Source organism: Globicephala melas, chromosome 4, assembly GCF_963455315.2.
Source record: "Globicephala melas chromosome 4, mGloMel1.2, whole genome shotgun sequence".
Classification (NCBI taxonomy): domain Eukaryota; kingdom Metazoa; phylum Chordata; class Mammalia; order Artiodactyla; family Delphinidae; genus Globicephala; species Globicephala melas.
In genome coordinates, this window is record NC_083317.1 from 10,333,506 (window position 1) to 10,356,458 (window position 22,953).

At 44.4% G+C, this 22,953-nt stretch overlaps 1 protein-coding gene across 1 annotated transcript in view; it reads left to right on the forward strand.

Moving 5' to 3' along the window:
• The window catches only part of RUNX1 (RUNX family transcription factor 1), an 88,499-nt gene extending 76,253 nt beyond the window's left edge, over window positions 1-12,246 (forward strand). The window contains exons 5-6 of the mRNA XM_030880839.3: window positions 5,690-5,851; window positions 11,377-12,246. Of these exons, the coding sequence (XP_030736699.2) occupies window positions 5,690-5,851; window positions 11,377-11,852 (638 nt within the window). The 3' untranslated portion in view covers window positions 11,853-12,246. The remainder of the gene's footprint in view (window positions 1-5,689; window positions 5,852-11,376) is intronic.
• Window positions 12,247-22,953: the final 10,707 nt, after the last annotated feature.

The following is a 22,953-nucleotide window of genomic DNA, read 5'->3' on the forward strand; positions in this document are numbered from 1 at the left end:
TTAGAGTGTTTTTCATTTCCAGAATTTCCTTCTGAGTCTTAAGAGTCTCTCTCTCCCTGCTTACATTACCCATCTGTTCTTCCATGCTGTTTCTTTTTCCATTAGAGCCCTTAACATTTTTTTTTTTTTTTTTCCGGCTGAGTTCGGTCTTCGTTGCCTTGCACAGGCTTTCTCTACTTGCAGAGAGCAGGGGCTACTCTTTTGTTGCGGTGCGCGGGCTTTTCATTGCGGTGGCTTCTCTTGTGTGGAGCATGGACTCTAGGCATGCAGGCTTCAGTAGTTGTGGCACGCTAGAACCCTTAACATATTGATCAGTTAAATTTCCTGATAACTCCAAAATTTACGTCACATCTGTGTCTGGTCCTGACGCTTGTTTTCTCTCTTCAGATTTTTTTCTTGCCTTCTGTCGTGCCTTATTTCTGATTTGGAAGCTGGATATGATGTATCAGGTAACAGGAACTGAAGTAAATAGGCCTTTGGTGTGAGATTTTATGTTCATCTAACTAGGAGTTGGGCTGTGTTTAATGTTTGCTGTAGCTGAAGGTGCCAGAGGCTTTAAATTCCACTAATGTCCTTGTTTTTGTTTCTGTCTTTGGGCTTCCCTAAGAACCCTTCCTTAAATAGTCTGTCTTGCAGCTCCTTCAGCTGTAACCCACTGCTATTATACAGGATCCCATGAAGAGCTGGAGAAGTCCCTAAATGAAAAACCCATGAAAGTGTCCCCACCCCAGCCCCATACACACAGACAAGAATGCAGCCCTCACGAGTTTCTTACTCTCACACTAGTCTATACTCAGCCTCCAACAATTTGTCAAAATTACCATTTATATGTTCCTACCAGCTCATGGCTCCAGTGGCTTCTGTTCCCAGCAAGCACACCTCAGCGTAATTTTCTGTATTCACCTCTCTCAAGATTTCAGGGTGGCAGTTTGCCCTATGACCTCAATTCTCTACTAGATCTGAGAAAAATCGTGGATTATCAGTTTTAGGTTTTTTTTCATGTTGTAAAGATGGGAGTGATAACTTCTAAGCTCTTGACATTTCAGAGCTGAACTTGGAACCAGCAGAACATTTTGACTTGAATTATCTGATAGAGTCATTTTTTACTCTGAAGACATTTTGATATTGCTGCATCAGAGGTAAAAGCACTCTACCCTCTTAACTCTTACGTATGCTATGGATACTTCTGAGCTCACCACTAGACTCAACCCCCCTTATTCCTAACTCCCCCCCTTCTTTGACCTCATCTCAAATGGAAAGGAGTGGGGCTCAGGATCTCAGAGGAAGGGGGCTGTTTTATCCACTACTTGATGGATCAAAAAGCTAAAAATAACCCATCATAAAACGGCCTCAGTAAAGCAGCTACATCAAAACATTATGTACCCTGGAAAAAACAGGACGCAGACAGACTAAAACTTAAATTTTCTAATCCAGTAGTTTTTTTAACGGAAACATGAGCTGGTTGAGATTGGATCCTCACCTTCTCCGTCCTCACCTCAACTCTCCAGTTTTCTTGCCCATTTACCACTTAATCTCCTGAGTCCAGTTCTTCTCCGGTGCTGAAGACTCTGTGTGTCATCAGCCTTCTTTCAGTGAACAGAACAGCGTTACCTGAGTCTCATCCTGGAGCAGGTGTGTGTGGCCTTACCAATAAATATCAGATAAGTCCCTCGGCACGGATTTCTTTTCCTTTTTAATAATATAATCATAAAAATTAGCCAGACTCACTGAGCATTTCATATGGCCAAAAACGGTGACACCCACTTTATATACAGTTTATCTCACTTATCCCTATTACCCTCTGAAATAGGAAAACTATGTATCCGAGGAAATCAGTGACTTGCCCAAGGTCATACAGCTAGTTTATGGTAAAGGGAGAATGCAAACCGAAATCTGTTTATCACTTAAATTAGGTGCTTTCCCTTGTCTGTTCCTCTCAGAGGTATAACATAGCATGTAATAAATACCACTACGGTTCTTATCTCTAACTTGGGAAGGGCTGTTTGCCAAGTCCCGTTTAGGGAGGTAATCCAGCTGTTCACGTGGATACAGCCCCCACTAGCCACAACTCCAGAAGGCAAGGACTATAATCCACTCACTACTGAGTTCCCAAAACAGTGGCCCTAATAAAGCAAAAAGTCCATTGGCAAGATGAATGAATGAGGAAGTAAATAACTTCATGAGCCTAAGAGTGAATGAATGAAGTAACTCAGCATGATGATGAATGCAATAGGAAAAAGCCTTTCCAAGCATCATACAGTCCTGGGATCTTCACTAAGTTCCAATGGGACAGGGACCATATTGTTCTTACTCATAAATTAGCACATGCCTGGCACATAGTAAGTTTCAATAAACTTGTTCTTTTTGGTGGATTGACCTATCAGAGGCATTCCCTTCAAGAACAAGCAGCCCTCCTCTGAAGAATGACGGACAGTGGTTCTCTTCCTCAGCCTATGACTTTTTTCTTGATAACCCCCATCTTATCCCTGTCCTACTTCCTCTTCCCAGAATACATGTATTTACTATTGCAAGCACCGTTCTTCACCTCAAACACCCACCTGATTCTTCCCTAACTCTGTTTAATATACGAGTTAAGCAGAGAAGTACTGTTTGGGACCTATTTGAATTAGGATCCTGCACTGTCACCACTGAAAGGGGCTCAGAGATCATCTCCTTTCAGAAATGAGAATAAGAAAGCGTAAGCAAGTAACCCAGGGTCATCACACATACAGGCCAGAGGCCATGTCTCCTGCCTCTCAGTCCAGTGCTCGTGTGGCCCACAGCACTGTCACTTCCACACTTGCCTTCGTGTGTTCACGTTGGCCCCATCATGGCAAGCATGGTAACTCAATAGTAAACTCAGCAAACCATATTATTGGCCCTTCGTTTTTTGTTTTGTTTTGTTTTCGTTTTAATGAATAATCCATGTAGTAGAAGAAAACATGGTCAAACTCCGACATGAGAAGCTCGCCATCACCACCTTCTGGCCCACTTCTGCCAATGAAGCCAAACACAGTTCACTGTGGTCACAGATATGAAAAATGATCAAGGGTCATTGAGTTTTTAGTGCTGTCCCCCAACTAGCACTGAAAGGCTGAGTTGTGGTGTGAAGAAAGAAGATGTTGAATTTGAAACCCTGTGTTAAAAAAAAATCATAGAACCTGGACTTTAATCATAAAGATCATTTTACCAAAGCATATTTTTAAAAGGCTGTGAAACATTATGCAACATTTGCATGGTTTACTTATGAGTTTAGAAAAGCCTAGCACAACTTTTTCACTACAGTAAAACATGACAGAGCATGAATCATGGCATAATACTTTATGCTTACTGTAGTTTTAGACATGGGGTTAGGGGTGCTGGGCTGTTTACACAACAACGCATGAATTACTGTACCGCAATTCACACCCAAAGGGCTTTATGGCAATTATAAAACCTCTTCTGTTTGCTTTTTAAATGATTAACATATTTGAATACTATATATATTCACTTTGTAAATACGTGTATCCAGGACATGTGCATGTCTTACGGAAAATATCTGAGTATATAATTTTATTTTCACTTGGAGCAAAATACTTGTAGCAGTATGGGAATGTTAAACAATCTGCTATTGCTATTTGCTTTCAGTTGCTGGAAACACTGTTAGCTGTAAGATTATGCAGGATCTCTGACTATAGTTGAACACTTATTTTCCACTGAGTCTGGAATGGACTGGCTCTTTATTCCTTGCCATCCCGTCAATTCTCTAAAATTCAGAAGAAAATGAAGACCTTTCTTTAATAGTAGATTTCAAAGATTCTGAGTTAAAATATTTCCCCAGGTTCTTCAAAATTCAGAATTAAAATGTCAGTTATTTTAAAGAAAAGAAAGAAGTATATCAGTATGAGGGAAGCCGGGTAGAAGATCTCGGGAGAAGAGTAGGAAGGCAGACCTGGCTCTCCATTTACTTGATTCTGTTCTCCACGGTGACAGCTTCAAAGGCATAATAGACAAGGGACACTTTAACTGGAAGTGCAAAGCCCCAGAGGGAGGAGGTGTGGACAATGTATAACGAGTAGGAATAACTCATTTCTTTATGTCACGACACGCAGAAAACTGACACCTGTTGTTTTCCTAAGGAACTTTGCTGCTCTTTCTGTATTTACTCCCAGCATCATGAACCCCTGGCTATGAAGACCCTTTGGAGTTAGTGTAGTTTGCTGTCACCTTTGTCTACAAAGAAGGTGGAACACAAAGAGAAAATTAACATTCAATTCTAAGACAGAAATGTAAAGCTATCTTATGGTGAGACAGTGGTTGATTTTTACATTTTCTTACACATTTTGCCTAAGAATAGAAGGTGTTGGGTTTTTTTTTCCTCTTCTGCAAACAGTATGATGCTTTTGAAAACTAAGACTCCTATGAATGCTGGAGTCAAATTTACAAAATGCTTTTTACCTAAATCTTCTGAAGTCAGATCTTTGTCTCTTCTCTCGCCCAGGCCTCTCTCTCTCTTTTTTTTTTTTTTTTTGGTTAACATCTTTATTGGAGTATAATTGCTTTACAATGGTGTGTTAGTTCCTGCTTTATAACAAAATGAATCAGCTATACATATACATATACATATATCCCCATATCTCCTCCCTCTTGTGTCTCCTTCCCACCCTCCCTATCCCACCCCTCTAGGTGGTCACAAAGCACCGAGCCGATCTCCCCGTGCTATGCAGCTGCTTCCCACTAGCTATCTGTTTTACGTTTGGTAGTGTATATATGTCCATGCCACTCTCTCACTTCGTCCCAGCTTACCATTCCCCCTCCCTGTGTCCTCAAGTCCATTCTCTACGTCTGCGTCTTTATTCCTGTCCTGCCCCAGGTTCTTCAGAACCATTTTTTTTAGATTTCATACATATATGTGTTAGCATACGGTATTTGTTTTTCTCTTTCTGACTTACTTCTCTCTGTATGACAGACTCTAGGTCCATTCACCTCACTACAAACCAGGCCTCTTTTTTCAATGGCAATCTGTAAAATACTTGCTCAACATTCTGCCCTTTAAGAGTTGCAAACTTGAGGTCTTGAGAAAAAGTGGAAGACATCTCTGTTAGTCTGGGTTGATAGAGGCAGCCCTGCACTGCCGGGTTTGTGAACTAGTCATCAGGCCTTGTTGCCAGTTTCCTAGCCAGACTTTCTTTTCAGTTATCCTTGGGAGAGAGTTCACCTGAACAGAAAACATTTAAAAGCCACAGAATATTTTTGCCGAAGGTACAAAAAGAAGACCCAAACCCTTGCATTCTTTTGCACTTACTGAGTACAGAGAGACGGGTGATCGCCTGATAATGATAACCACGATTACTCGTAAAGCTGGGCAGTCAATACATGCAGTCAACGGTCCGAATGTTAACACTTCTACCTGGAAAGCATAAATCAGCCTCTCTCATCAGTAGTGTGATTAAAGAAAACCTTTGGAAGGAACAGTTAGCGGAGGAAAATCTTCAAGAGTCAAACATAAATTATATTTCAGTATCGTTTTGGGGGGAAATCATCAGACAAAAGCAAATATTGGGACTTAAGGAGGCTTATTAAACACTGGTAAACAGGCCACAAACATGTATTAGATTTAAACAAAGGTAGCTGGTTTTTTATTAAAAGATTTTATTTTTCTAAATCCTGACCCACTCTACATGTAAGTGACCTCCCTGATTCTCTGCAGATACAAGGCAGATCCAGCCGTCCCCACCATGGTCCTACGAGCAGTCCTACCAATACCTGGGACCCATTGCCTCTCCTTCTGTCCACCCAGCAACACCCATCTCGCCGGGACGGGCCAGCGGCATGACAACCCTCTCTGCAGAGCTTTCCAGTCGACTCTCAAGTAAGCTGCTTGAAAATACGCTCTTTGAAGTCCGGTTGCAGTGGAAGGTTCTGGAGACCAGAAGGGATGCACGAACGGGGTGGCAGTCATTTTTGATTGGATGCAGTACGGTTTAAAGACAAGGCTGTCTATCTCTAAGTCCCCCGCCCACACGCTGATTTTCCTTGACACTCAGAGGCAGAGATTACGTACAGATGTGAAGGGAGAAGTGGCTTGGAGAAAGTGGATTCCTTGGGCGTTTGGGGGTGCTCACATTCGGCAGGCACGGGTGGCAGCTGAAGGGTCAGTGACAGAAAAGGCCAAAGTAGTCAGCTTCTGGGCCTCAGATGGGACTGATCCATCTTGCGGTGGCGAGCTTTCACAGGCCACGTGAACAGCGCACTGGGGCACACATGGAGTGGGACACACATCTACCCCAACGGGACACTCTCAACTAAGAGCCGCTTATATCAGGTTTGAGGAACAGACTGGAAAGCTCAGGTGTCATGGCTGGCATGATTGTTGTTAATACGTGCTCATTAAACCTAGTCATTTAACCTATGAGACCTTTGGGCTTGGCACTCACCTTTGCTTGTGGGCAGGGAAATCAGAGTTACAGAGAAAAATTCCTTTGTTGAAAGCAAAAAGAAGCGACTCCCTGTTTGGGGCTTTGAAATTGGAGCTGGACCAGACTGTGAAAATACTTCAGAGGACTTCAGCAGTAGGAAGCCTGAGAACACACTTCTGTGGAAGGGTGGCTGTTTTTGCTTTTCAGCTCCTGGAATCAGATTATAGCAGATTAGGGGCAGGCAAAGGGGCAAAGGCATTGCGTCTGCCATTTTACGTGTGGTGTAATGTTGTGTTTTGTGGACGATGGTGATTATTTGAGATTTCCCCAGATGCTTCAGCTTCTTCTCAGAGCTTCACAGAATCCCTCTCAGCTTCTCAGCAGCAGCAGTGCTGACACCTGCGGCCAGATGATTGTTCACTGTGGGGGGGCAGTCCTGTGCACTGCAGGGCCTTCATCAGTGTCTCTGGCCTCTAGATGCCAGCAGCACCCCCAGTCATGGCAACCAAAAATCACCAGACGTTGCCAAATGTCCTGAGGGCCACACTGCCCCACAGTTCAGAACTGTCTTCTTGGGCGAGGTAGTGGAATAAGAAAGCCAACTTCGTTGCCCAGTTTCCACATTATTTTCAGCCACTGTTGCCAAGAATTTCATGGCACCTGCCGGGCTAAGGAGTTAAGGGACTAGCGTAGGAATTATGAAGTCCATTCAGCTTGTTGTTGTTGCAAAAGCTCTGTCCCCTCAGGACTGGTCTGCTTCCAAAGGCACTTGTCATCTTTCATTGTTTCTTCTTCTTGTTGGCACTGCTCTGCCCACTGGCTGTGGTCTACATCTGAAGCAATTACTGTTTTTCTTGGAAATGTCCCTGCTGTGGGTCTGTCCCTTGGAATTTATTTCATAAGTCTTTTGACTTGGTCAGCACCCAAGATCATCGGCACCTTCGAGTCCAAGAACCCTAGGGGCCAGCTGTTCTGGCTGACCAGTGCAGATGGAAGGGTGACTTCTTTTTTTATAGGAATGAGTAACACATGCCCTCCCCAATCCCGTCTCACAGTTACACTTCTGAATAGCCTGGACTTCAGTTAGCCAAGGAGCAATGGAAGGGCGTTTTATGGCATGAGGGTATGAAGGAGATAAAAACCGCATCCCATTTCAGCACCCAAGCATGACCCTGCGCTGTCTTGGACGGTGGACCCAGGAGAATGCCAGAGGAGCTTTCACCGGTGGCAGAGCATAGCATGGGAGACTGCTCTCCACCTTGGCAGGTCTCCCTCTGAGAAATCGAGCCTGGAGCCCAGGCCTGAAAAGTGTTGTCATCTACCTGTGGGCAGGAGGGGTCTGGGATACTTAAAAGAAAAGTGGCTGCTTTGAGAGCCTGCTTTCCTTGAATCCCGCCCCCCAGCTCAGCTCTGTGCTCTGCCCCTCTCCCCACCCCTAGCGCCACCTGGGCTTCCTCTGGCCGGAGAGACCTGTGCTCTGTGTCTGTCTCTTATCTTTGCAGACAGACTCCACACCTTGTCTGAAAAGAGTTGTCATCTGGAGGTTTTCTTTTCTTTTTTTTAAAATAATGTTTAGCTGCCAACCTGGGCGACAGACAGCATGCATTAATCTGAGTCATGCGAGATCCTTTTAAGGCAGCCATTATCTGCTCAGGCTGTTTAATCCTTCGGGGGCAGTGGGAGGGGCCCAGAGCAGGGCCGCTTTCATCCACAACAAGCTGCAGAATGAAGACTTGAGCTGTCATGGCAAATATTCAGCTCCATCGGTGGGGCAACATTTCCAACTAAAATACCTGCGCCGCCTAATCCCCAGATTTCCTACTGTTTAAAAGCTCCCTGTGAATATCAGGGGTCCCCACGTCTGCCCACACTGCTACCGAATAAGGGGGCACAAGCCCAGCCAAAAGGACAAATGAGCTAAGGCCGGGGGGGTGAACCGTGCGTCACTGGTGGGGCGTGCTTGGTAGCGGGTGTCAGACCGGACATAGAAATGAAAACAAATATTTTAATAGGTCACTTGACTCTGAGCCCACCTAGTGGGCCGAAGTTGTTTTGTTATCACAATGTGTGTGTAAAGGACAATTTGGCCAAACGGATGGTCTTCTGTAGTGTGACACTGGTACTATGTGGCCAGAAGAAGAGTCACAGGCAACATCTAAGATCTTCCAGATATTCTGCCCACAAGTGAAAGAACTATTTTCTCCTGACAGCTGAGACCATAACATCATTCCATTACTTATGTCCGTGACAAATCACGGGCTCACTTGGGATTCCAGTAACTTGCTGTCATCACCAGGTTACCACACAGCAGTTGGAACAGACTGGCAGAGCATGTCCAGACACGGTCATGAAACAGGGTGACCTTTCATTCATTTTCCAGTGGATTCACCTTTTTGTCTCATGGCAAATGAAGCAAGAGGAATAATGGGTGGAGTCATTTATTTGTGTCCAGAGTATTGCATCAGATGACAACAAATGGACTGTATTTGCCTAATGCTGCTCCCTGGACTATAGAAATCTCACTGGAAAAATGGAGTAAAGCTTCCTGTTAACTCTCAAGTATGTCACAGCTCTCTGTGTGAACACAAACAAGTGACACAGGGCTTGCTCACAGAAGGCCCCAGAGGGCAGGGACAAACCCTGTGGAATGAGGTGCGGCCTGGCTTCAGGACGAGCTAGAGAGTGTCCGTGGAAGGGCTGCCCTAGAACCACTGTCAGTTTGCAACTTTTTCCCTGCCCACACGTCTGACTCGCGTTGAAAAGGTTAACAGGAGTGTTTATTTCAAAGTCAGACTCCTGGTTTCCTCATCAGTGGAGGGATTTGCTGCGGACTTCTGTTGTTTCTATAATTACCTCTCTGATGAAGAGTATATCCCCTCACCAGAGGCACCCCAAATTTACAGGAGTTCACTTGGAGGGAGGGAAGGGGAGGGGGAGAGAGAAAGAGAGAGAGAGCGTGCGAGAACGAGAACACTAGCTCTCCCTGCTGGAATAACAGGCTTGAAATATGAGGAAGCTGATCAACAGCCCATGCCGTCCAAAAGCAGATGAACCCACCCGATGGCTTTCCTTTCAGAGCAAGCTTTTGGCTCAGTCAGGTTTCTCTGTGGGCCTGAACACAAAAGGACACAGGCCACATGCCATCTTGGGCTTGGAGTTATTTCATATGTTCATTTGAGAACTGATAAATTTTAAAACATTCAGTTCTTGCCTCTGCTCTGTTTTGTTGCTGCTGTCTTTTGGGTTTGCTGACGTAAAGACTACGGTCTGGTCATTTAACGCATAATTCTGAGGAACAGAAACTACCCCAGGACACCATCCTACATGCACAGTGGTGGTTCTCAGCGGGGGCGGGGGACTTTTGCCCCCCTCACCCCTACCCCCAGGGCATTTGAAAGGTCGGGAGACATTGTTGGCTGTCACAATGGGGGAGTGGGGCTCATTACTGACATCTGCTGGGCAGAGGCCAAGGATGCTGCCAAACACCCATCCCAGACCCACATCACCCCAACAAAGCTGGCCCCAAATGTCAGTAATGCCACTGTTGGGAAACTCTGATCTACAGGACACAGGAAACCATCCTAGTACCCAAACCCACGAGTGGTTCCCAAGGGCAGCCTGCGGTTAAGGAAAATGCAAAGAGATGCCACAAAGGACAGCCAAAGCCAGTCCACATCATCCTAACCAAATGAGTTGTATAGACAAAGCTCTGCCATTTCTGGTAGAATTTCAACATGTACAAAAACGGAGCAGATAAGTCAAGGTCCTGCAGCCACTCCTCTTAACAAACCGGTGATGCATCTTAGAGAAAAGCACATGAAACCGACGCTGTACTGTTTCTAAAACTGTGGAACTAGTCTGAAGGTAGATATGGGAGAGAAAGAGTGATGTGACGGTTCACGGACACCCACTCCCAGTCACTACTATGGCGGGCATCAGCTTCAACCATAGGAAACGGCCAATTTTTAACTATTCCGGGCCTACCGAAACAGCAGTTTTAAACGTATTATAACGTATTAAAATGTTATTACATATTAATATTGTTATGACAATACCGTATTACGTATATATATTCTATTAATATTAATCTATTAATGCATCCATTATATTAGTAGTTCTAGTGTTACATTGTTTTGTTATATATTGTTATATTAATATCACCGATTAAATGTACATTACTATTGATATATTAATATGTTGATTATATAGAGAGGTGGCAAACTTTTCTGCAAAGGGCCAGATTCTAAATATTTTAGACTTTCTGAGCCCTACAGTCCGGCCCTCCAGTCTCTGCCATGACCACTCAACTCTGCGGCGGTGATTTAAAAGCAGCCATAGAGGGCTTCCCTGGTGGCGCAGTGGTTCAGAGTCCACCTGCCGATGCAGAGGACACGGGTTCGTGCCCCGGTCCGGGAAGATCCCACATGCCGTGGAGTGGCTAGGCCTGTGAGCCATGGCCGCTGAGCCTGCACGTCCAGAGCCTGTGCTCCACAACGGGAGAGGCCACAACAGTGAGAGGCCCGCGTACCGCAAAAAAAAAAAAAAAAAAAAAGCAGCCATAGATAATACATAAAAGAATGAGTCAGGCTCCTTCCAATAGTACTTCATGTATGAACACTGAAATTTAAATTCCGTATCATTTTCATGTCAGGACATCATCTTTTGATTTTTTTTTTTCTTTTTCAACCATTTAGAAAAGTGAAACTCATTGTAAGCCTGTGCGCTTACAAAAATTGGTAGCTGGTGGATCTGGCAGGTGGGTTTGCCAACCCCAGAGTTACAGAAATACGGTTATATTACGCAAGTATTATATCATATACCGTATTACGTTGCATGAGATCGTATATTACCATCATCATCGTATCAGCTGTCTGGGCAGCAACGTTCTGGGTAATCCTCTCGCGAGCGGGCCGGCGGGGGAAGGGGCGTGGCCTCCTTGAACCCCTGTCTCACGATATTTTTCTCTCCCTCCCTGCAGCCGCGCCCGACCTAACAGCCTTCGGCGACCCGCGCCAGTTTTCCGCGCTGCCCTCCATCTCCGACCCCCGCATGCACTACCCCGGCGCCTTCACCTACTCCCCGACACCCGTCACGTCGGGCATCGGCATCGGCATGTCGGCCATGAGCTCGGCCACACGCTACCACACGTACCTGCCGCCGCCCTACCCTGGCTCGTCGCAGGCGCAGGGCGGCCCGTTCCAGGCCAGCTCGCCGTCCTACCACCTGTACTACGGCGCGTCAGCCGGCTCCTACCAGTTCTCCATGGTGGGCGGCGAGCGCTCGCCGCCGCGCATTCTGCCGCCCTGCACCAACGCCTCCACCGGCTCAGCGCTGCTCAACCCCAGCCTCCCGAACCAGAACGACGTGGTGGAGGCCGAGGGCAGCCACAGCAACTCCCCAACCAACATGGCGCCCGCCGCGCGCCTCGAGGAGGCCGTGTGGCGACCCTACTGAGGCTGTGCACGCGCTCTCCGTGCGGCCGGGCGTCGTCCCGGAAGCGCCTCCTTTGGGCTCCGGCCTCGTGTGCTTGGGAAACCCGCGAGGGCCCGGCCGCCTGCCCTGGGGAGCGCGCCGCTGCCAACTGCCATGGTGATGTCGCTCCGGGCGGGGCCTCGGGGCCACCTGTGCTTCTCAAGTCCGGCAATTGCCGTTGGCCCATCTCAGATTTTTCTAACCTGATGCAACTTGAGGGTGTCCGCTTCACCACCCCGTGGACACGCTGTAAGGCAAACAGAAAGATTCCCAGAGGGAAACTGTGAATGCTTCTGATTTAGCAATGCTGTGAATAAAAGAAAGATTTTATACCCTTGACTTCACTTTTTAACCAAGTTGTTTATTCCAAAGAGTATGGAATTCGGGTTTTTCGGGGTTTTTTTTGGGGGGGGGTGGGGAGATGCAACTCATTCTGTTTGGCATCAAATTCATATTTTTAATTTTCTTTTGCAGCACCTTATAAATTGCAAAATGCGTATTTGCATTTGGGGTGATTTTTATTTTTATATATACATAAATTTGAGCTTGCTTCTTTCTTGCTTTGACAAATGAAAGAAATATGATTCCTTTTTCTGTAAGTTTTATTTAACTTTTTTTTGGACTTTTTTTGTAGTTGTTTTTTGAGAAACGGCTACAGCTTTGGGTCATTTTCAACTACTGTATTCCCACAAGGAATCCCTAGATATTTATGTATCTTGATGTTTAGACACTTACTTAATGTGTTGATACTTTTTTTATTATTTAAATGTACTTATATTAAGAAGAAAAATATCAAGTACTACAGTTTTTGTTTTTGATAGTAGCCAAAGTTAATTGTATCACATTGAAGAAAGTTGGAAAAAAAGGATGGGTAATGTGATCACTTGGTTATCTAAATATTGTTTACATTAAACTCCCTTTAATGTTAATCAAACGAGTTGGTAGCTAACGCAGCAATGTTTTCAGTAGGCTTTTTAGATACTGAGGGTCACTCCAAAGATCTAAAGTATGGAATTTTCTGCCAAGCTCAACAAAGGGTCTCATATCTGACTCCCTCCCTTCAAACGGAGAAGGTCAAATCTGGTTCCAGAGGGTTCACGCAGATGCCATGATTGCACCTCTGGAGAGGATCTATTTTCTGCCTAGGGGTTTTCTCACTCCATGGCCTCTTGTTAATGTCAGACATGCTTTGTAACAGAATGAATCTGAAGTAAGCTGTGTGGAGGAGCGGTATCCCCATGGAAACTGAGTGGATGAATTCAGGGGTTCCTTAACTGCTTGATTCTGGAGATCAAGAGAGGAGATCATCTGAATCTAGAGTTCAGGTTTTTTTAGCTCCAAGAAAATATTCCTCTTTGATAGAGTACGTGTTCATTGATGCAGAACGAAACTTGTGGCTGTCCCCCAAGGCTGGGAGTGGAAGGGACTAGACCGGATGCCTTTGACAGCTGAAGGTCTCCAGCTCAGTTTTCATAGGGTGGGCCCAGAAGCAGGCCTGAACAAGCCAAATCCCCTCCGTGTGCCTCAGTGGAGTCATATGGGAGAGCATCGTCCCACCTGTGCAGGACCCCGTCCCATGCTGCTCACTGACCACCCATCTTGGTGTTGTTCTCACTAGGCTGAGACCCTACCCCGTAGGGTGTGTGCACTTTTACCCGTGCATTAGCATGACAGGAAAGATTCATGTCACTGCTGCCCATGGCTACAATCCAAACATACCCAATGTCACTGTAAATTTTATGGCACTATTTTTATTGGAGGATTTGGTCAGAATGCAGTTGTTGTACAACTCATAAATACTAACTGCTGATTTTGACATATGTGTGCTCAAAAATGATCTGGTTGTTATTTAATGTACCTCTTAAATTAGTTAAAACGATTTCAGGTCAACTCTGAAGAGTATTTGAAAGCAGGACTTCAGAACAGTGTTCGATTTTTATTTTATAAATTTAAGGATTCAAATTAGAAAGATCTTTGGCTGCAGGCAGCAAAACAGCTGGTCTTATTTAAAACAACTTGTTTTTGAGTTTTCTTATATATATATATATATTATTTGTTATACACAGATGCAGTAGCACTTTGGTAAGAGTAAAGCAGTTTGTGTTGTCAGTCAGGTCGTTCTTATCTAGAAAAGAGCTAAAGCAGATCTTGGAGAAACTCAGAATATATTTATTTTCATTTTAGGCATAATTCTCCCTCCATGACACATTTTCATGTTTTATTCTATGTTACATTTTTACAGCAAAATGACCCTTAAATGTCAGTAAATTTAAAACTTTTTATTTCTGAAAAGGTCCATTAGCCCATTGGCCCCAAATTCAACTTCCTTTTCATGATCAGCCTTCTTTTCATGATCAACGTTCTTTTCAGCACGTTGCCTTATCTGACCTGACAAAATGTTGGTTAAAAAAAATGAAGGAAAAAAATGTATACTTTTCAGTTTAGTTCTGGTACCTGAAGATATTCCAACTCAAAATCAGCCCAATGCCCTACAAGGGAAATCAGATAATCTCTCACATTGAATCTTCACTCTCAAAGCCATGTGTGAGGAGAGCTTGTCACTTTGTCGTGGACCCACAGGTTTGGCCATTCAGAGTTTCACAGACCCTTACCAGCATGTATAGTATTTAATCTTTCCAGAAAAAAAAAAAAAAAGTCAAACCTTAGTTGTTTCGGAGATAGGTCTCATACTTAATGCATTTTTCCCCTGAGGAATTCCATTCTATTGCCTTCAGGTTAAATTAAGGTGGTCCTTTTATGAAGTAGATCCTTAAGCCAATTAAGTAATAACTGGATGTATCTGGGAGCACTGGTCCAGGAGAAGAAAGATTAAATAGCCATCTTTACTGCTCGTTCATGCCCTTATTTATCATTTCAACATAGACATATTTCAGTTATTTTTGTTTTTCTCACTATCTAAAAATACTTCTATTTTTCTCTTTCTCTGCCCCCCCGCAATTATCTCCCTCTTTGTCTCTCCCCGTCCCTCCTCCAAATCCCACCTCTTCCCTCCTCCATTCTCCAGTTTTGTGTAAGGAGATAGCACGCACACCCATCCCGACACCAAACACGTTTCCTCCCTTTACATAAAGGAACAGAGTGAGTCAGCCTTTCTCCTGCCTATGGGTTTCTTCCAGCAGAATGGAGACATTGCCAACCCTTTTGGATCTGCTTGCTGTCCAAATGCAGCAATAGAAGGCTTCCTGGGCAAATTACAATCAGTGACTTAACAGACAGCCTTTCTGCTGCCTAGGGTTTCTGTGCAGATAAACAGAAATGCTCTGATTAGAAAGGAAATGAATGGTTTCACTCAAATGTACTGCAATTTAGGACTGCGGATTTCTGTCTTGAAATACCTGTTTCCTTGGGACATTCTGTCCTGGTGATTTTTGGTTCTGGTGTTTTTTTGTTTTCTGGGGGATGACATGTTTGGGGTCTTTTATACATGAAAAGTCAGTTTAACAATGATATCAGAAAACATTTTTTACATCTGAACAAAATGCCTTTTTGTTTACCCGCAGTATACAGTCTTTGTTTGTCTGTTTCTTTGTTTGGAGTTTCCCCCACCCTTTAGCCAGATCAGTATGGATAAGGCTGATCATTTGGCATTGTTTTTTCCTTCCAGAAGAGTTGCATCAACAAAGTTAATTGTATTTATGTATGTAAATAGATTTTAAGCTTCATTATAAAATATTGTTAATACCTGTAATAATTTTTTTCAATTTTTTGTGTGTGTTTCTAAGGACATTTCTTATGTTTGCTAAATACTGTAGACAAAAAAAAAAAACCCGCTTCTTTCTACTTTGTTTATTTTAGACTTAAAAACGAGCTACTTTTTATTCACTTTTGTAAAGAGCTAATAGCATGGTTCTAATTTTTTTTTTAAGAAGTTCACTTTTTGTTCTGGGGAAATGAATGTGCAAAAAAAAAAAAAACCTGTTGGTTATTTGTGCTATTCTGGATGTATAAAAATCAATGGAAAAAAATAAACTTCCAAATTGAAATGACAGTATAACACATCTATTGAAAAAGTAACGATGGGAAATGCACACTACTTGACTAGGTTCCACCTCGTGTCTATTTGTGTAGCACTTACTGGATCTGTTCCCAAAGCATCCTGGAAATTTGTGTGTGGTTTCTTTCTCCCTCGTACTAACCTAGTGAACATTTTCTGCAAGGGAACTGCCAATCTTGAGTTTTAAACCAGATACATTGTGAGAGGACACCCCAGAAGCCCCTCTCCGAGGTGTTTCTAGATAGCGCAGGAGAGCAGACGCTCCACTGTGCGTGATTCCACTCACCGCACATAGTCACAGTGGCTGCCCCCTCTGCCAGGAGCATCCACCGGGCCCAGCCTGTGCAGGGCAGCTGGACTGCTGCTGCCCAGGAACCACGGGGCCTTACTTTCTTTGTACCACAGTTTCTTGTGTAAATCCAGTATTATAACTAGTGAATGGCAAATAAACAGTTTGGCAACTACGTACACCATATCACATTGGTTTTGTCTTTCTCTGAGATGGAGGGCTGGGAAGCCAACTGAAGCCCCATGCAGCACACGGGAAACCGCCTTCAACGGGCAGTTTATAGTCTGCAAGCTGAAGTCTGTGCCTCTACCTCCCAGGGCCTCCTGCTGCCGACAGCACCACGGCCTAGGCACAGCCCAGGCTCCTGGGGTTGCTGCTGTGGGTGTGAAGGAACACCGAAACATGCATAAACGGCATAAATGCCTGTCTTACAAAAGAAAGGAATTAAGTGGGATTTTCAAACACAAGGTGGAAAGGGTGTATGTTGAACCTGAGGCCGGACACCCTTACCCGCCTCCATTTCTGTAAATTTGGTGCCTGTGATGGGAAGTTGTTTATACGGGCTTCCCTCACCACCAGCCCTGTGCAGAGGAGTATTAGTACTTCAGTCTCAAGGCTCTGTGTGACCCAATGTACCTCTCAGCCGAGCACTGGGCTAAAGCTGCTTCCCAGGTATTGCCGTTGCCACCTCATGGTCCGAAGTGACCTACAGGATGGCCACACAGAATGTCAGGAACCTAAGCAAGTGCGATCAAAAGAAATCACGGGGCTTCCCTGGTGGCGCAGTGGTTGAGAGTCCGCCTGCCGATGCAGGGGATGCAGGTTCGTGCCCCAGTCCGGGAAGATCCCACATGCCACGGAGCGGCTGGTCCCGTGAGCCATGGCTGCTGAACCTGCGCGTCTGGAGCCTGTGCTCTGCAACGGGAGAGGCCACAGCAGTGAGAGGCCCGCGTAACGCCAAAAAAAAAAAAAAAAAGGAATCACGGGGACTTCCCTGGCGGTCCAGTGGTTAAGACTTTGCCTTCCAATGTAGGGGGTGCGGGTTCAGTCTCTGGTCAGGGAGCTAAGATCCCACATGCCTTGTGGACAAAAAACCAAAACGTAAAACAGAAGCAATATTGTAACAAATTCAATAAAGACTTTAAAAATGGTCCCCATCAAAAAAAAAAAAAACTTAAAAAAAAGAAAAGAAATCCCAGACGTAGGAGTTAATGGCTAATGAGCAGGGGCAGGAAATGGGTGGAAGGACTGGGTTATATACATTCCGAAAGGGAGCCTAGGGGAGCTGCTGGAAGCATGGACTCAGGGTCTGAGTTCTAGTTCTGTCTCACACAAGGGAACAAGTTAAACTAGTGACCTAGGTTTTCTCACCTGTAAAATAGACATGATACTGTTTTAAGTTATGAAATTTAAATAAGTTAATACATATCAAACACTTTAAAAAATCCTTGGCACATAATACATGCTCAATAAATGTTAAATACACGAAGTGATACCACACGTTATTAAACATGTAAACAATATCAAATAGCAAGTTTAACTGACTTCCACTTTGCCCAATCCCTGCCTTGCTGTTGCTAGTCACTGTTCCGTGTTCACCATTCCAGACTCTTTTCTATAACCGTAACATACACCATGTATTTAATCTACACCTAAGCAAAAAGGCATCAGATGATACATATCATTGCATAGATTTTTCACTTAATATGTATACAGCGTGCATCCTTCCACATCGGTCAGCTTAGATCTCCATCATTCTTTTTAACGACTGCACTGCATAGCATTTCATGGTTGTACTAATCCATTTACCCCTTCATTTATTGCTGGACATCTAGGTTGCTCCCAACATCTTGCTATGACAACCGTTCTCTGTATATATCTTAGCACCTTGTGCTAGAATTTTTGTACGTTTAAAAGCAACTGCTGGTTCAAAACAGTTTTACATTTTGACAGGTACCTCCAGATACCTGTTTCGGAAGGTTTTATTGAATTAGATTTCTAGGGTCGGGGCCCTGTACTAGGAAGAAGAAAACGGAAACTTGCCAGGTAGATGCTTGATGGCTGTCTGTAGCAGGCGTTTAATCCAGACCTTAGTGTCAGAGAGATTTTGGATCTTCTGAAGAAGCGCTCAAAGCGTTCCAGAGGAGGAGTGTCGGCCTGAAGAAAAGAATTACAACAAACATTTTTCAAGTGCCTACTACAAACCGGGCTCTGGTTTAAGCGCTTCACGTAGGCTAGCTTCTTCAATTCTGACACTGGCCCCATGGGAGAGATCCTGTTGTTGTCTCCATTTTGCAAATAAGGAGACTGAGGTCCATGAGGTTAAGTAATTCACATGGTCCCACGGCTATTGGAGGAGCAGCAGTCCAGCCCGGGACCCCCTGCTCTTAATCACTCTTCTGTACTGAAGCTCTGAGAGACGCTAGACATTCCTTGATGACAAAAGAGTTGTCTAAACCTTCAAGGGTGGCCGGGCTCTTCAAATAATGCTGCTTCTTGCTAGTCTGAAAAACAGAAGGGAGAGATGATTGTGGGAGGGTTTCTGGTAAAGGGGGGCAGGGCTTGGAGCCCACAGGGCTTCCATGGAAATGGTTCAACCCTGCTCAGCGCTCGAGACCGGGGAGGGGTTCCAGATTAAAGTCTCCTTCCCTGCAGGACCGAGCATGTCAGGCAGACCCCGTGAATTCTGAGGGGAAGCTTCTGCAGGAGTCCTCCACACCTTCCCGAGTCTGCCCTCCATTTATCTATTTATCTTTAATTAATAAATTCGATTTTTAGGACAGTTTTAGGATTACAGAGAAACTGAGCAGATAGTAGGAGAGTTCCCATCTCCCCGACCCCTACACATACCTCCTGACACCAGCACACAATTTCCCGGGTTATTAACATCTTAAACATTAAGGTGGTACATTTGCAACAACGAGTGAGCCAATATTGATACCTCATTATTAACTGAAGTCCATAGTTTATTCAGATGTTCTTAGGATTCACCTAATGTCCTTTTTCTGTTCCAGGGTCCAGCATTACATTTCATTGTCAGGGCTTCTTAGGCTCCTCTGGGCAGGGACATTTTCTCAGACTTCCCTTGTTTAGGAGGGTCACGATACTTTTGAAGAGTACTAGTCAGGTGTATCGTAGGATGCCCCTCTATCAGAATTTTCTGCTGTTTTCTCTTGTGACTTGACTGGGGTTATGGGTTTGGGGAAGACGATCACAGAGGTACCATGCTATTCTTATCATATCATACGAAGTGTATGTATGATCAACATGACTTATGACTGTTGACATTGACCTTGATCAGCTGGTGGGGAGTGGTGTTTGGCAGATTCTCCTCTGCAAAGTCACCCTTTACTTCCCCCTTTCTGTACTGTACTCTTTGGAAGGAACTCCCTACACACAGGCCACATTTAAGAAATGGAAAATGATGCTCTCCCTCCGTTGGCTGGAGCAGCTCTACCAGCAGGCGGCAAGCCCTGTGGGATGCAAGGGCCAGATGCTCCCAGCATGAAGCACTCTCTTTGCTCCGTAGGGGATGGGCAGCTCCCCTTTCTTCTGAGTGTTTGTGCACCCCCCCTTCACCCCTCCAGCCTAGAGAATCCAAAGGTTCAGGGCTCTAGAAGCATCTCCCTGTTGCCTGTCACTTTGGGCCCACTTTGGACAAAGCCAAGTTCCCCCCACTCCCCGGCAACCAGAGGATGCTGATAAAATCCTCACCAAAGTATCCAAATGTGGCCTATGACTGCAAGAGGTCACCACCAATTTTTCTTTTTCTTTTTCTTTTGTTTTTCCTTCCTTCCTTCCTTCCTTCTTCCCTCCCTCCCTCTCCTTCCTTCCTTCCTTCTTTCTTTCTTTCCTTCCTTCTTTCTTTCTTTCTTTTTCTTTTTTCCTTTCTTTCCTTCCTTCTTTCTTTCCTTTTCTTTCTTTCTCTTTCTTCCTTTCTTTCTGTTCCTTCTTTCTTTCTTTTCTTTCTCTCTCTTTCTTTCTTCCTTTCCTTTCTTCCTCTCTTTCTCTTTCTTTCCTTCCTTCTTTCTCTTTCTTTTTCTTTCTTCCTTTCTTTCTTTTTCTTTTTTCTTTCTTCCTTCCTTCCTTTCTTTCTCTCTTTCTGTTTCTTCCTTTCTTTCTTTTCTTTCTTTCTTTCTCTCTCTTTCTTTCTTTCTTCCTTTCCTTTCTTCCTTTCTTTCTTCCTTTCTTCTTTTCTTCTTTCTTTCTTTCCTTCTTTCTTTCTTCCTTTCTTTCCTTCTTTCTTTTCTTTCTTTCTTTCTTTCTTTCTTTCTTTCTTTCTTTCTTTCTTTCTTTCTTTCTTTCTTTCTTTCTTTCTTTCTTTCCTTTCTTTCCTTTCTTTCCTTTCTTTTCTTTTCTTTTTCAGTTTGGCACCATTGGCTGAGCTTTGTCTTATGCCCTGACAGAATTCTCCACATATTTGTTCAAAACCTTGTGTCCACGACTTACCTTAGGAAGGGTCTCAGCATCCTAGATCCCAGCATCCTAAGGGAACTTTGAATCCACCCCTCTCTCTGATACACAAATACCTGTCCCCACCCCTGGGGGTTTCTCAGGAATAGGTGTGCCTCCTTCTTGACATATTACAGAACTAAGTTCCCAGCTCACTTTTACAAAGGGAGAGGAGATGGCATGGAATATGTTTACTGCCCAGGCAGGAGAAGTATTAGTCGTGGGCCAAATTTTAACATTAGAAATTAAATTTTGCATACTTTAAATTCTCCCTCGTTTCCATTTCACTGATGCTGTTGTAAGGATTAATTAATGTTTTGAAAGGGCTTTGAGGATGAAAAATCTTACACACATACAAAGTACGATTATTTGTTATTACAAATAACTGTATGAGACCACTTTCTTCCTTGATTACATGAGGGTTTCTGCAGGTAGTTAAAAGCTGCAGTGTCTCTCTTACAGAATCGCTGCCTTCATCAAAAATGTATCCTATGGCAGTGAAGCACAGAGTCCTTTCCCTCCTAAAGGGGAGGCAGACCCCAAACCAATGAACAAGTAATACACTGTATGTCAGAGGGCATAATCATTCCCTGGGATTGCTGTAACAAAGTACCACAAACTAGATGGCTTCAAACAACAGATATTTAGTCTCACAATTCTGGAAGCCAGAAGTCCAAGATCAAGACGTTGGCAAGGTTGACTCCATTTGTAGACTCTGAGGGAGAACCTGATGCTTACCCCAATCCTTGGTGTTCCTTGCCTTGTACATGTAGTGCTGGAATCTCTGCCTCTTTCATTAGGCGTTCTTCCCTGTGTGTTTCTGTGTGCAAAGTTCCCTCTTCTTATAAGGACTCCAGTCACTGGATTAAAATCCACTCTAATCTAGTATCACCTCATCTTATCTTGACCACATCTACGAAGATCCTATTTCCAAATAAGATCACATTCACAGGTACGGTACCGGGGGTTAAAACTTGAACACATCTTTTCAGCCCACAGCAGATGGGGGTACAGCTATGGAGGGTAAGGAAGATGGTGCGCTCCAAAGACGGAACATTAGATGTCTTGAAGGATGAAAGGGGGAGTGAGCCATTTTAGGGACTTTAAGCAAAGGGGACAGGAAGTGCGAAGGCCCCAAGGCAGGACCTTGCGTGGTATATCTGAGATCGATTGAGAAGCCCAGTGTGACCAAAGTAAAAGGAGATGATGTCACAGAGGGAGCAGGACCAGGTCACACACAGCCATTATTGTGGGATTTTGACTTTCTTCTTAGTGAGAGGGTTTTGAGCAGATGAGTGACATGAGCTAACATATGAGGCAGTTGCCTGTCTACAGGGCATCTTGGTGCAAATCGAAAAGGGTGCCCCTTGTCCAAATGGACAGCCTTGGAACAAAGCACATGATTCAGTGAGTGAAGCAGGGTTGGGTTTCCGCTCCTGTTCACCTGCTCAGCTAGGCTCTCCAGGTAGGTAAGAGATGTGACAGTAGAGGTAGCAAGGGTCGTTTGGATTCTGAATCCATTTTCAAAGTAGAATCCACAGGGTATGCTGATGGGTTAGATCTGGTGTGTGAGAAAGAAAGGATCTGAGGACACCTTCAAGGATTTGGGCCTGAGAAACCAGAAGAATGATGTAGCCATTCTCTGAGATGGAAATGTGGGGAAGATTGAGTTTGTCAAGGGACCCCAGTCTCATGGTGGGGCAGGGGAAGGAGAGACTGGACTGTATATGCTCTTCAAGATTTCTTCCAACAATGAAGGATCCATCCAGGTGGAAAGAGAAGCTATGAAAAAAGTTGATCTACCTTGCTTGTTAGGAATGCTGCTTGAGAGCCACACGCATAGGTTTGATAAGAAAGCTGTATTCCATTTTCTGACATGTACTCCATGATCTAGAGCTGACTCTTTGCAAAACAAGGGGGACCCTTGAACTCTCCTCTGCATGTCCTCATGGTCTACTTTGATAAGTGAGGGATTTCCTCTTCCTTTGGCCTTACTGCCCACAGGCAGGCAGCCCCACAGCAGTGTCCTAAGTGTTAGCTCATCTTCCTCTTATGCCAACCAGCTGGCACCCAAGGATGGAGGGAGAATTTCACAAAGTTTCTGTGCGCCTTGATTTTGATTGCCAAACAGAATGGCCTGCATGTTAAAACCTGCAAAAACGATAGGATTCACAGAGCTGAAATACCTGTATCTCCCTTCCATTAACGAATTTAAGAGAGTGAAAACCTGCTAGTTGCTTACCCCAATCTCTATTTTCCTTAGTAAGAGATTCCCTTGGGCACATGACTGCCTGGAAGAAAGACCACATCTCCCAGGCTCCCTTGCA